The 15,279-nt window shown below is 38.1% G+C and overlaps 1 protein-coding gene across 1 annotated transcript in view; it reads right to left on the bottom strand.

The window, feature by feature from the left end:
* Positions 1-840: 840 nt before the first annotated feature.
* Positions 841-15,279, bottom strand: part of adamts3 (ADAM metallopeptidase with thrombospondin type 1 motif, 3) — a 76,965-nt gene continuing 62,526 nt past the window's right edge. Inside the window, exons 20-22 of the mRNA XM_027028514.2 lie at positions 8,835-9,042; positions 7,941-8,058; positions 841-2,220 (exon numbers count right to left, since the gene is read on the bottom strand). Of these exons, the coding sequence (XP_026884315.2) occupies positions 1,733-2,220; positions 7,941-8,058; positions 8,835-9,042 (814 nt within the window). The 3' untranslated portion in view covers positions 841-1,732. The remainder of the gene's footprint in view (positions 2,221-7,940; positions 8,059-8,834; positions 9,043-15,279) is intronic.

Raw genomic sequence — 15,279 nt, 5'->3', positions numbered from 1 at the left:
TACACTCATATACAGCGGATCTGTCTGAGGCTCAGGGATTGTCAAGGGGAAAAAAATCTACAAATACTAAAGTACTAGCATCCTCTTGGGACTTTGCATAACATTAGCAGCAAAGTTGTCATAGGCAGCAACATCATAAAAAAACAGTACAATGAAAATGTTTCAAAGAGGTTTGTTTAAAAAAAGCTGTTCTATAAAACCACTATCTACGTTTTCCATGTCTGCCCATGTTGGTAATGGGAAAGATAATCCATTTGTTAATCCATGTGGATTACATCAACTTTTCAATTACTCAAAACTACTAATTAACTGAAAGAACAGATTCGTTGGGGATTTCAATAAGGACTCTTCAGAGACAGCTGTGATTGACAACTTTGTTGGATTCTACATGCTACATGCAAACAGCGGAGTTTGACCGCTTTCTCAAGACTGATTTCAAAAACTGGTTTTGTTTAGTGTCTAAAAGGTTACTATACTATTACTAATTTATAGCTTGCTAGATGTGAAAATTCAGTGAAAACTTCAAGCATAAATCTGCAAATTTGGTTTGTAAATAAGGAATACTGGACATAAAACAGTCTAGGAGCTCCATCTTAATAAATATCCTAAAGTTTCAATCCTATATACAATAGCTATACAGCAGCACACAGGTGAGCAGGTGTGAGATTTCTGTTTATACTCCACTGACACATACATTGGGGCTATTGCAGTCAGATGCATTGTGGTTGAGACATAATCTTTGTTTATATATATATATATATATATATATATATATATATATATATATATATATATATATATATATATATATATATATATAAAATATATTTCCCCAAAAATGCAGGTAAAAGCACAGCACATTTTACAATATGTTCCTCTTAATAAGGTGTAATTCCTACATAATGCCTTCAAAATACAGTCTTGCATGCCCTATACACCTCATTGTGCATGTGACAGGCTTGACCTCGAAATGTCTCTTGGCATTCAGTTCTCTTGCTGCTGAAATATGCTTTCAGCTACAGAAGAGAATACAGTACAGAATATCAGGAAGAGGAATGAGATACCAAGGGATGGTTTTGACATTGATCTATGCAGTTACAGAGACAAAAAACTTATGATTAAATAATCCCCTTGATGGACACAGGTAATTAAAGTGTTCAAAGACTGATGACTGCATTCTAAGGTTTTCACACTAGCTGGGGTATTTTGACAGGAAAAACTGAGAATAGTTACATGCAGGTACTGCGCTCATGGTACCTATTTAAAAAATGTATTTAAATCTTACATAAAAAATTTGCACCATGTTTTAGTAAAAAATAATACTGACTTTTACACATACAGTATTTACAGGAACATTCATAAATATCTGCTTGTTAAACAAAGAAAATGTTTGCAGCCAGTAACAGGAGCTGGATTTTCTTGAAATTTTATATAACTAACAAGTACCACTTGTGTCTTTTAGGCACTAATGTGCAAAAACCCCGTATGATCAAGCTGTTCAGAAAGGACATCTGACTGCTTTCAAACAATCTTTGGTGCATTCTGCTGAAACAGCGGTGTTGTGTGGATGATTAGTGTGATTCCAGTATGTCACCTGTGAGAAGGACCTAGAAACCAGAAAGTGAACCAGCACTTTAATCTCTCACTCTCTTTTAAATCTCTCACATGTATGATCTAAAGTAACATGAGGAAAAAAACAAAAGAAAAACAAAACAAGGTTTAAAGTTCGCCTTCATCTTTCCACCTTGGACATCCCCTCATGCCACCTGCTGTCTCGGGAATTATCCAAGTATCGTGAAGTAGTGTTGGTGGAGCTGTCATTCCACTGCCCATGGGCTGCCAGGATGGGCAGGTTCCTGATGCTGGGCTTAGGGGCCTGCGCAGGGTGTTTCAGGGTCTTGGTACTGCCATTCAGCCTGTGGGGCGTAGCGGTGGAGGTGTGCTTGGTGAAACGGCTGGGCAGATTGGGTCCGCGTGGGCCCTGGGTGGACAGCTTGAGGGTGGCATTGGCAGAGGCCGAGAGGGTCTCCAGGAGCTGTGAAGCAGGGCCGTAGCGTACCTCCTCTTCTGCTTCGACAGCCTCGGGTGGGAGAGGAGACAGGGTGCCACTCCTCTTAGCGCAGGACTCGCAGCAGAGCTTGCTGTAACCTGGGATGGAGCAATAACGAGCCAGGACTTCCATCTGACAGAATATGGACTTGTCTCCTCCACAAGGTTCATCTGGAATAGAAATGCTTGTTAATTATAATATGCAATTTAAAACTTAAGTTTACTTTACGGTTGCTACTTAAAGAATTTATAAAAATTGTCTAGTCACATTTATAAATGCTTATAAAATTCTTATGATCACATGCAGGGCTGGAATTTACATGTGAAAAATCACAGGTAGGACCAAAAATGGGCTACAGTGCTTAGTGTCACATGCCAATTTTATTTCATTTTGAAAGCAATCACCAAGAAACTAGAGAAACTTGTTCTGTCCAACTTGTTCTGTCCATGCTAAGTTGATAATCTGGCCCCTGACGCCAAAAAGCCACACGTGCTCTTTGGTTTTCTTGCTGTATAACATTCTGAGCAATGCATCTGACTGGCTATTGTTTGTTAATGTAGGAGGGTGTTCTCTGGTTTCATTATCAATACATAAGACAAGTCTGCCTTAATCCTTATTATGGCACTCATTTTTCTGTCCACTATTGAAGAAGTAAAAATATATCACTGTTTTTTTAATTTATTTATCTCAGTTTGTCACATTGGATAGAAGTGAGGTTAATAAGTAACGTTTCAAACTGGCTGTAGAATAATAATTTAAAAACGACAGCTGAACAATTTACCTTTATGAGGTTTTGCTAGTTGGTTAAACATGTCAAGATTGAAGATCATTTCAGTGGTTAAATAATTTGATCGTGAACTTTCAAGTAATTTTGGCCTGGATTTATCCTTCAAAACATTCAGTATTAAACTAAAAACTAAATCAATATTAATTTGATAATACTCTTATGATATACATTGACATATTATTGTATGTCCCTCTGGATAAAAGCATCAGCTAAATGCCATAAATGTAAATGTAAATGTAATATTTAATGCATTATCATAAATGATGTATTTATGCATTTGTTTCTAATTTAACAGTGTGAAGAAATAGTGTGAATTTTACACCAGTAAAATCACCAACATACAAATACAAGTACAAATCCAGTCAGAAATGTAACACTATTACCAAACAATTATCACTTCATTACTGATGATCAAGATGTAGAAGACATCAAAGAGGGAGGACAGACAATATTTATATAAAAGATGAGACGCTGATCAAAAAGAAGACCAAAAAAAGAAGGCCAAAAAACACCACAAATTGGAGGTATGCAAAAATAGTTTATGAATTACTTTATCTCATCTGTCAAGTACAAATAGGAATTAGTAGCCAAGAGAGTTATTACACGTAGAGTTCAGTTTAGCCATAAAAGGTTTGGAAATCCTATATATATATATTTATATATATTATTTTATTTTATTTTATTTTTTATTTTTTTGAAACTCATTCATAGATAAATTGTATTAATTCTACCATGTTAGAAAACTTATTTCTAGACAAAGGGTGGGTGGCCTCTAGGCCTCTACTGTGTGGCACATCTGTTTGGTTTGGTGCAGCACATATCCTCAACAGGACAGTCAAAAGAATTATTGTTTGCCTGGCTGGCAACAGCAGTCTTTGTTGCTAAGCTTGAACTGATGAGAAATGCTCTTGCAGAGCTCCAAGGTCAATCCCCAAAACTGCAGAATGACTCATTCAATTTTCTGCAGCCCACATGCTAATCAGTCAGATGGAACACTTAAGGGTTCAGCTCCCCACACAGGTAGAAATGTTCACGTGACTAAAGACACTACAATACAAAGTTTTTTCTTCTCTGAGAATATATTTTATGAGCACATTCTCATGGACGCCATGTAGTGCAGGTAAACTCTTCTGAGTACTAGGAGGTATCTATTCCAGGTGCTTGTGTAGGAAATTGTAAAATTCTGAAAAAAAAACCCAAACAAATATAACTGGCTTCAAAGAATAACCAATAGGGTGGAAAGAAGGTTCTCAAAGATGTCAAAGCCCTCATCAGTAGTCTAGAGTCAGCAGGTATGTTCAGAGCTGAGCTGCAGAGAGGCCTATGAATACTATTTTAACTCCCACAAGAAGCTCCCTTTGTTGGCAGACTAAGCATACGAGGCTTTGGAGGTTGAGGGGGTGTTGTTCTGATCATAAGCTCTACAGGAATAGATCTTCATAAAAAAAAGCACAGGATGGTTTTTGCTTCAACTTGTTCTACTCTGCTTGGTGGAAGAACTGTTCAATGTAATTACTATTATATATTATTAATAATGAAAATTATTCAATGAACATTTATATGCATCTCTTTATATTGTATTAAGTTACAGTTTTATAAACACAATAAGCCACTAGAAGATTATTGCTTAACCTGGTTTTTGTGTTGTGAAGACAGCCCTCTATCCTTTAATTTACTGTCATATAATTTTAATAAATTCATATTGATTATCACTGGGTGTGTCATGGTATTTTATTAATACAAACATTTTATATATATATATATATATATATATATATATATATATATATATATATATATATATATATATATATATATATATATCTTACACAGACCTTGCTGACCTGAGCAACATCAGATCTGGTGTGACTATTGTTTCAAACTCTCATTGTTGAGTGAGGAAAGTGGATAGTATTAAGGATCTTGCCCAAGGGACCACACTGGAGCTGGTCAGGATTTAAACCCCTGACCTCTTGTACTGAAGTCAGCCATATAGCCCACTGAACTATCCAGCTACTAATAGTATGAGTCACCATCAAACCCCCTCAGTGATATCATCACTGAAAAGGCTGGATTGAAAGACGCAAGGGACACTATTCATGGCAGCACAGGAACAAGCTCTGAATACAAGATCAATAGAGGCTGTGATCTACCACACCAGGCAGGACCCCAGATGCAGGGTGTGCAAAGATGCCCCTGTGACAATCCAGATGGATTTCTAATGTCTGCACATAACAGCGGGCAGAGCATACCTGGAACACCACAACCAAGTGGCTGGCATAGAATACAGAAACATCTCTGCTGAGTACAGGCTGGAAGTTACAAGGTCAAAGTGGGATACATTCCTGAAGGTGATGGATAATGATCAAGCTACAGTCCTGTGGGACTTCCAAATACAGACTGACAAAATGGTAATGGCTAACCAGCTGGACATAGTAGTACTAGGCAAACAGCAGAAGAGGGCCATAGTGATAGATGTAGGAACATCAGGAATAAAGAACACAAAAAGCTTGAGAAATAACAAGGGCTGAGAGGGGAGCTGGAAAAGATGTGGAAGGTGAAGGCAACAGTGGTTCCAGCAGTAATCAGAGCACTCGGGGCTGTGACCCCCAAACTGGCAAAGTTCCACCAGCATTTCCATCCAACATTTCCACCAGAAGATCGTGGTCCTGGGAACAGCTAAGATATTACACAGGACCCTCAAGCTTCCAGGTCTCTAGTAGAGGACCTGAGCATGAAGGAAAAAGACAGAAGAGGCCTAGTGGGGAAATTTATATATATGTACACATAGACAAAATGTTAAGATCTAACCTGCCTGTCCTTTTTCCTGGATATGTTTATCCTGGATATGTTTAAACTATGAAGTCTGACAGGCAATGGCATTTGTGATGGTAAATATTGTGTATGCTAAATATGAACTAGACTGGGCGCAGCTTCTCAGCTTCTTGAAATGACCATGAATTAGCAAATAGCCATGAGATGCCTTGAAACATTCAGCTGAGCTTTGGGGAAAAGCCAAGGCCTCTGATTCAGACTCACTTCTGCATTCACTTTTCTAGAAACATCGAAGAAAAAAAAGCCACAACAAAAACTTCACTCAAGAAATATGTACAGTTAAGAAGATTATGAGTAGAAAGCAGCATGTGTGGGGACAAGAGCTGTGAAAAGCAGCAGATTATATAAGAAAGCTAAAACTCCAGAGTTGCCTTTTGTGTTTTTTTACTTTTTATCCTTTAACTTCAGCAAAATGATAAAGCAATAAGTAGTGACAAAGAACCTGGCAGGCTCAAGAATTACTGGTTAAATAGACCTGTTTTTTAAGCTTTGCAAATTTATTCCCACATGGTCCTAAAGAAACATTAGCCCTATAGAGCGATTATAGTGCCATATATACACTGCCTTGCACCCCCAAAAAAACATTCTAATATTTCGTTGGACCGCCTTTAGTGTTGATTACGGCACGCATTCACTGTGGCATCGTTTCCACAAGCTTCTGCAATGTCACAACATTTATTTCTGTCCAGAGTTGCATTAATTTTTCCCCAAGATCTTGTACTGATGATGGGAGATTTGGACCACTGCGCAAAGTCTTTTCCAGCACATCCTAAAGATTCTCAATGGGGTTCAGGTCTGGACTCTGTGGTGGCCAATCCATGTGTGAAAATGATGTCTCATGCTCCCTGAACCACTCTTTCACAATTTGAGCCCAATGAATCCTGGTCTTGTCATCTTGTAATATTCCCTTGCCATCAGGGAAGAAAAAATCCATTGATGGAATAATCTGGTTGTTCAGTATATTCAGGTTGTCAGCTGACCTCATTCTTTGGGCACATAATGTTGCTGAACCTAGATCTGATCAACTGCAGCAACCCCAGATCATAGCATTGCCCCCACAGGCTTGTACGGTAGGCACCAGGCATGATGGGTGCATCACTTTAGCTGCCTCTGTTCTTACCCTGATGCGCCCATCCCTCTGGAACAGGGTAAATCTGGACTCATCAGACCACATGACCTTCTTCCATTGCTCCAGAGTCCAATCTTTATGCTCCCTAGCAAATTGAAGCTGTTTTTGCTAGTTAGCCTCACTGACAAGTGGTTTTCTAAAGGCTACACAGCTGTTTAGTCCCAATCCCTTGAGTTCCCTTCACATTGTACATGTGGAAATGCTCTTACTTTCACTATTAAACCTATCCCTGAGTTCTACTGTTGTTTTTCTATGATTTGATTTCACCACACGTTTAAGTGATCGCCATTCACGATCATTCAAGATTTTTTTTCCGACCACATTCCTTTCTCGAAGATGTTTCCCCACTGTCCTTCCACTTTTCCACAATGCGCTGGACAGTTCTTAACCTGATTTTAGTAGTTTCAGCAATCTCCTTAGATGTTTTCTCTGATTGATGCATGCCAATAATTTGACCCTTCTGAAACAGATTAACATCTTTTCCATGAACACAGGATGTGTCTTTTGACATGGTTGTTTAACAAATGAGAAACTGCTCACTATATCTGCTAGGATTAAATAACCTGTTGCCAGCTGAAACATAATCACCTACGCAGTAATTATCCAATGGGAGGTTCTTACCTATTTGCTTAGTTAAATGCAGATGGTGACCTTTTTTTGGCCATACACACACACACACACACACACACACACACACACACAGTGTCATTGTCACACATGTAAAAATGAGATTCGCACGCATGTAATATTTGTACATTCAACACGAGCCATAGCTGTATATCCACACAAACACAGGCCATTGTGTCTCAGACACTCCTACATTATCTCTAAACTGTTTTTGTACCTTTGTCATTGTTTATGCTTTTGTACATTTGTATGTTTGTCAATGTCTGTCTGCGGAAAAGTATATATACAGGTTTAGACTTACAATTTAAGAATTATATAGTATGAGAATGGGTTATGTATCATTTCCTTTTGTCTTTACCAGTGGGACTGGGCTAACTGTTTGCTCCCTCAATATCTCTGCAGAGATACTGTTTATTCCTTTTCAGAGTGTCTTGTATCAACTTGCTTCCCCCACCTGAGGGGATATTTTTGCGTTGGTTGTGGACTTCAGGCGCATGCCCAGGGTGGCTCACCGTGGCAGGGTCCTGGCCGGCAGGGCCTCTGTGACTCCGGCTTCTCCCCACCGCATTGATCTCCGATACGGCACGTGACCAGCCGTCGCACCACCCCCTCACCACAGGTCACCGAGCACTGGGACCCAGATGGAACAGCAGGGACCGGGGGACCAGGAGGTTGAAGGAAAAAAAGGACATTGAGTCAAACACACTAGGCAGTCTGACAGTTAACACTAATCTCATTGTCAGAACTGTATGTACTGGAACTGAAGTCATGGTCATTTCAGTTGGAAATAAATAAGTAAATAAATAATTGACTGGTTGTGTTGAAGTGTTTCTGCTACTGCAAACAATGTGTTCCTTAATGCCACTTGTGCCCATTAATCCCTTTATCTTGTGTTCAAAATCAATAAGAGAAAGTAAGGCTCACTGAGCTGAATCGAAATCTTTTTGCTGGGCACTCATTAAGGCTACACACTGATTAGCCTGTACAATTACGTATGTAATGTAACTGAGAGGTTTTTATTTTAATCTTAAAGTTAACTAGACTTTTATTGGAATATTAGCAGACGTACATACTACAATTAAATGCTATTATGAATGCTCTCCAATAAGCTCCTCTATTAAAAGTTACAGATTAAATATGACAGCTGTCTGGAATGATTATGACCACTTGCAAAGTTTATGCATGTAACTGACGGGATTTATTCATATACCGTATGAGGAACAAAATCTTCGATACAGAGTACATGATGTGTAACACATTTGATGATAAAACTAAATAGAAAATAATCAATGTTTGTGCAATTTTTAATTCCAGACAATGTAATTAAATTGTGATGAATGCATGACTTGTTTTAGCCAAAACACAATTTAACCAATCAGCTAAAAGGAACAGGCAAACGGGCCTACCTCAGACCAGGCTCCAGTCCTCCATTGGGCAGGGCAGGGCACTCTGTTACAGGGTCGTCTAATCTCAGGCTTCTCCCCACTGCAGTACTTGCTGTGGATGGAGCGATTGGTGCCCTCATGTAGGAACTGGACACAGCGCACAGTGCGCATCTGATATCCCAGGCTTCCGCAGGTCTTAGTGCAGTGCTCCCACTCTTCAGCTATCCACCTGTTTGGAAGAGCACAGGATCAGGTATTTGTTGGCATATGTCCATTTCCTGTTCACTCTCCAATCTTTGTGCCCTTCGGTATGTCCGGACGTCTGCACTCAGGTCACAGTTCTGCTACACAGTCAAGCAAACAGTCAACCACCATCAAAAGGTGGAAAGTGGAAGAGGAGGTCCACCTTAACTTTTGAGTTCAGTGCCATATCACACAATGCCAGTGTATTGGCCCAATCAGCCTCCAGGCCCAAGAACAAAACATGATGTGGGAGTGGCCTAGGGTCACAGAACTAACCTGCAACTCTACATACACTCTGCAACTAGCTTACATTTTACTGACACATTCCCAAAATAATCAACAGCCAGCAAGGGGTGCAATTCACTGTAATCAAAATATGTTGTGAATGTCATGATGATTATGATTATGATGCACAAAAACAAATGAGGAAAAGTAAGCAACATGAAATTAAAAACACATAAGAGAGCATTTATTAGAGATAATTATATCAGTTCTCAATTAAATTTTGGCTGAAGTCATTATTTATACCAGCAAGGACCATCATGTTCAGTGTATAAATCCATAACAAATCTCACTAGGAGAGTCGTTTTGACCAACAAACCATTGAGATATAGGAGGGTGGTAACTGGCCTGCATGCACTGCTGAGGTATACCTATATTCCATCTATGAAAAGCTTTTTTGGTTCAGATATCCACTGTTCAAGGGGAAATTCTGCATAGGCTTTTCCACAGGGACAAGTTTATATGCTACACAAGTGGTGTTTGCAGTTAATTAACTGTTGAAAGAAGAACTGCCGACATGCCTGAGAATGTGTAAAATATTTCATGTTTATTATATTGTTGCAATAACACATCTTGCATGCTGGTTTTAAATAGGAGGCGTGAGATTTTAAGTTTAAAGGTGTGCACCACTATTGTAGATGGATAGGAGTTTTAGTTCAGTCCTTATGTTTAGTTTCAGCCTTAAGAATATGCCATAGTTTACTGATAATACAGCATAATTGCTTGTCATAAGGGTTGAGTGTAAAAATGTAGTGAAATGTAATGGAGGAGTATATGTGCACTTTGCATTTATTTCAAGAGGATACTTTGGTTAATTTTCATACATTCTGCTTATGCTTTAAATATTTGATCATTTTTGCCTTAAATAAAAATTTTACTTGTAGTTTGTTTTTTTATGTTTAGGGTGGTTGCCTGAGGCATTAAAAATTGTTTTATGCTGTGTGAGCAAATCGTACCTTCTGCTCATCTTTTTAGGGGATGTAAGTAAAGTTTTTATTTAAATATGTAAAATTAATGTAAATAGGATACATTCAAATGATACAGCCAAAATGATGACAGCCAAATATAGGCTTTGCTTTGTGGGATAGTTCATTCAACTGCCTGGCAATGACCAATACGTCACTGGCTGATGGGGGCAGAGGGTGGACACATTTCCTTTCTAATGGGAACAAGGCCAGTGGTGTTCTTCAGGTTCTGTGGTACTATATACAACTATTTTCATTATCTTATGTATTAATTGCAAACATACAGTTTACTAACATCTTATCCCTTAAAATAAAACTATAATTTGTTTAACTTAAATGTATGAATCATAGCTCCACTATTACCTGATGTATAGAAGAATAGGAGAGATGTACATCTCACAATATTTAAACACGGAGTTGCACAGCACTATAAGATGCCCATATTCTGTTACTGCATCTCTCGTGGAAGCATCTCTGTATCATCTTTTATAAACTGCTCATGGTGCTACCTTACCATTCTCTTATGAGATGAGTAATATGATAATGTGATAATATGTGAGATAATAAATCGCCACACCCTCCTGGTTGTATTCCACTTCACCCAACCTTTTTGCATAGTACTTCTGAATCTACCTGCCTGAAAACAGGGATTGTCCCTTGTGTCTCTACAATATGGAGTAGAGCTTGAAAGAGACCATTGCACATTGTGTTATGAATATAGGGCCATTGGATTCACTTGCACATAAATATGTCAGATTACAAGGAAGAAAACTCGTTTAAGAGAACTCTTAGTTCTAAATGCATTTTTAGTTCTAAAAGCATGTCTGCCTTCTTATTTCTAAATGCTTGTCTGCTTCTTTCTGTATATTACTGTATATAACGTTTTCTTACATTGTACTATAATTCACATCCACTTAATGTGTAATTAATCAGAATATTTGAGAGTCTTTTACCAACACAAAACCATCAGAACACCAATGAGAAAGTTACACATTGACAGTGCCACAAGCATGAGGAAGCGTGAATTATGTCTTTTAGGAAGGTTTGAGAATTGTCTGGCTGAGGGGTGATTTTGAACTATGTTCATCTAGTGGCAGGAATCTATCAATCTAACAGTCTGTTTATCATCCTTATCACTGGCTTCTCTTTTCCTATGTTGCTAACTGCAGGCCAAGGCATTTTTAGAGGATATAGAACACAGCTGCCTGCTCTCGACAGGCTCTCCACATATTTTTTATACCAGTTAGCATACAAAGGCTTAGCTATCACCTCAAACATTTACTGTTTCATATCTATGCAGAACTCAGATATTTAGAGAATGAGGGGGAAAAAAAATCATTATTGTGAAACTAATGAAATTAAATGAAATATCACAATATATTTCAATATATCAGCATGCAAAAGCTGGGAACTGCAAAAACAACAACTTGTGGATATAATAATCAGTCTTTATATGGCCACCTGAGGAAAACAATCACCACTGCAACATAAAGGGGATTAAAGATGTAAAAACACAAACAAACATGTAATCTGTAATAAAAATCACCACCAATATACACAGTGCACACATTATTATCTTATTTGATTAGAAATATAAAAGCTAGAATGCAAGAAATTTAGAATTACAATAAAACAGTCTGTTGTTATTGTTTACATTCCTAAAAGGTACAAAGATGAGCATGTAGAAATATACGCTAGTCCTACGATTATTTGTAGTTTGTAATTTGGCTAAAGATGCCCAGAAGATGGGCATATAATAGTGACTGCATACTGAAACACATTTTTTACAATTTTCTGGGAAATGTCATCTGAGTCACCGACTGGGCTGACTACAAGGAAATGGCAGGAAATGCTGTCAAAATATCTAAGGACGTGGAATCTTTTGCAGTCACCAAGTCAGTCTACCAATTTGTGTCCAATCAAGCAAGTATTTCACTTCCTGAAAAGAAGCCTCAGCACTAACAAGAAGTGTATGCAAGCCTGGCAAAGCAGCTGAGAGCAGAGCTACAGCAAGTTAGGTTTTTGCTTCAAGGCCTGTGGTTAAACTCTATAACTGTAAACAGCTGTAAACTATTCCAAGTGTTTATTCTTACTTTGACCTACTTAGGCCATATATACTGTATTTCACACTCACAACTCCCTCACTCCAAATCCCCTTGTTATCTCATCAAACTGTGCAAACCCGCCCTCATTAATCTCATTATTTAAGCCCACAGGAACTTGCCTCCAGTGCTTCGCATTTGTTTCCTGATTAGAAATGCCATCTTATTCTGAAAGGCTTTGCTACCACCATTTTTACTACCATTGTTTCAATGTTTGCTTTTTTTCATGCAGTTTGCTGATTTTCTTTAGCTCGAGTTAATAAACGCCCTTCATCAAACTGTACTCACACTTCGCTTCTGCGACATTTGACCCTGAAAGCGATTTCAGAAAGGTAACATTTAACATTTAATCCTCAAGCTATTAGAGTCTTAAATGTAGATCATAATCAGGTGATTATTGAGTGGAAATATGATATGATTATTTTTTGCCTGAAGAGTGAGAGCCAGGAACTTGCCCCTTCCCTCTCTGCTCATAATTAGCTCAGTACAGTATGTAGTTAGGATTAAATGCTGTTCTCAGTTTCAATGGCAGATGTACCACACTGTGTGGCTGAATCGCTTAACTGTTTCATCTGAAATGTTTAATCATAAAAGATCATTGAAATGACTTCCAAAAATTACTGTTAAAAGAAAATAATTGTAAAAATTATAACCTTAAAATTGCCAAGAAGACAGACACTTTGGTGACATGACACCACCAATTACAACAAAACCATTTTCAGAAAAAACAGTGAAATTGTTATGCTATTACTGCTTGGCTTATTGATTATGCTTATTTAACCCATTACTATTTAAACATAGGTTTGGCTTGCTAGGGTTTTACCAATGTCAATGCCAATCTGTTTTGCTCTCATATATTATAATATTGTTACGGGATGCTCCACCCCCCCATGAGTCACGTGGTACAGCCTGCTGCGTGCAGGGGGGTTCACTTCACCCTCGTTTGTAGCCATGCCCTATGTGATGGCACGCACCTGCACGGGGTTTAACATTGAGTGTTTTTCTATTTAAACCTCATTGTTGATGTCGATGTCATTTGCTTATGTCACGTTGATGTTTATATAGTCTCCGTTGTTAGTGTTTAACTGTTTTTGTTCATGTTCAATGTTCTCACTATGTGAGTGCCACCATTGTCATTCATGTTTAATGTCAATAAATGTTTCACCACATCAAGGGAGTCTGTGTGTTCTGCTCCGTGGAATGCGGCACTCGGGCCAACGTTACAAATTTGCTCTGTCATATTACAGATCATTTATATAGTACATATAGTACTCGTATTATTTTGTGTACATTTTGCAGTGGCAAAGCACTCTGTAAAAAAAAGACAGAAAGAGAGGATTTGCATTTTCTGCTGCACTGGAACAGAATGACTTAAAGTAGAGAGAAGGGGCTTTGTCAACCCTACTCATCAAAAGAGAGATGTTTTAGATTTTTCACTTTAGACATTGCTTTAGTCTCCCTTGGGATGGAGGGGCTATGTGAACACTTTTTTTGAACACACCAGCTTTTTATAAATTACTTCAGACAAAAGACAGGCCAAACTAACGTTTCTTTTGCCTTTAAGTAGATTTTTTTTTTTGAGGAATCTGATTCATTTAGACACCATGGACAGATGAAAATGATGTTTCCTGAAGTAGCTATAGGCATGTTCAGTGAAACCTGACATGCAGAAGCTCTAAGATGGAGAAAGAGGGACTCAAAAGCAGTACTTTACATTTGTCAATTTTAGGTTTTCTTAACAGTCCTGGGTCATAAAGTTAGGATTGGTGACTTCCTTCCATGAAGTGAGCTCCAAAACAAACTTCATTCTCAGCACATAAAGTCATCCGTAAAATGTCTGTGAGAATAAATAAATAAATAAACAGCTGCCAACAATTTTGGTGTTCTGAAACATTTAATATCTCCTCTGAGGTTCTGGCCAGGAATAAAAATATTTTTCCATAATCCTATGGGCATTCAGTATATATGTGTCCATTCAGAACAAGTGGAGACTAGATGTTAGTCAAAGGAATAATAAAATTAAAGGTATTTACATTCCATATTAATATTTAAGAAAAGACATATAGGATTAAATTGTCAAACCCTTGTATTGCTTTAAAATATGAAATATGCAGAAAATGTTTTTGAAGAAATGTTTTTGAAGAACTAAAATGCGCAGAACACCAATTAAATTAGTTTTAATTATAGATTAGCTATAAAATACGAAAATATTGTACTGAATAAAGATTATGTTTTGGTGAGTTTGTTAAGAGAATTGCCAGGAGATAACCGGGATCATGGCAAGGAGATAATTCTGGGAAGGACACCTACTTATAATGCAGCAATATGGACCATGAAGCTGTGTGTTAATTTGTTCTCTTTATTAAAGTCTGTTGATATGGTTCTGAGAACTGGAAGGTTACTGGGTTTATAGAGATTACTGGGGTCATAGGATCTGGAAGCCGAGGTATATTACAATTCTTTTTCTGTATGTCTGTCTTGGCTTGTATGCTTTGTATTTGTTTATCTGTCTGATCATACAAGCAAGGGTGTCAAACAAGGGTGTCTGCACCCAGCCCAGAATCCATTCACACCAGCACCAGTCACACTTCACAACCACTTCCCCGCTTTCACTCACCAGTTTTATTGATTATCACCTCCACCTGTTCCCAATATCCTCCCTTATCTGACCCCACAGGCACCGTACTCCAGCGATTTATATTTAGCCTATTTAGACTACAGCCTAGCTCTCTTTCTCATCTACGGAACTGCCTACTTGCTCCTGTAAGCATTGCTTGTTTTCGTTTTTCCTGCCTCTCTCTCCTGTGGTCATCATGTCACAGAGGGCTTCTTTGAATTGGGAGCATAATGGTTACAATGGAAAATGTCTGGGAT

The sequence above is a fragment of the Electrophorus electricus genome, chromosome 9, assembly GCF_013358815.1.
Source record: "Electrophorus electricus isolate fEleEle1 chromosome 9, fEleEle1.pri, whole genome shotgun sequence".
Taxonomy (NCBI): Eukaryota; Metazoa; Chordata; class Actinopteri; order Gymnotiformes; family Gymnotidae; genus Electrophorus; species Electrophorus electricus.
The sequence above is the reverse complement of the archived record's forward strand: the minus strand, read 5'-3'. Positions and strand labels throughout refer to the sequence as shown.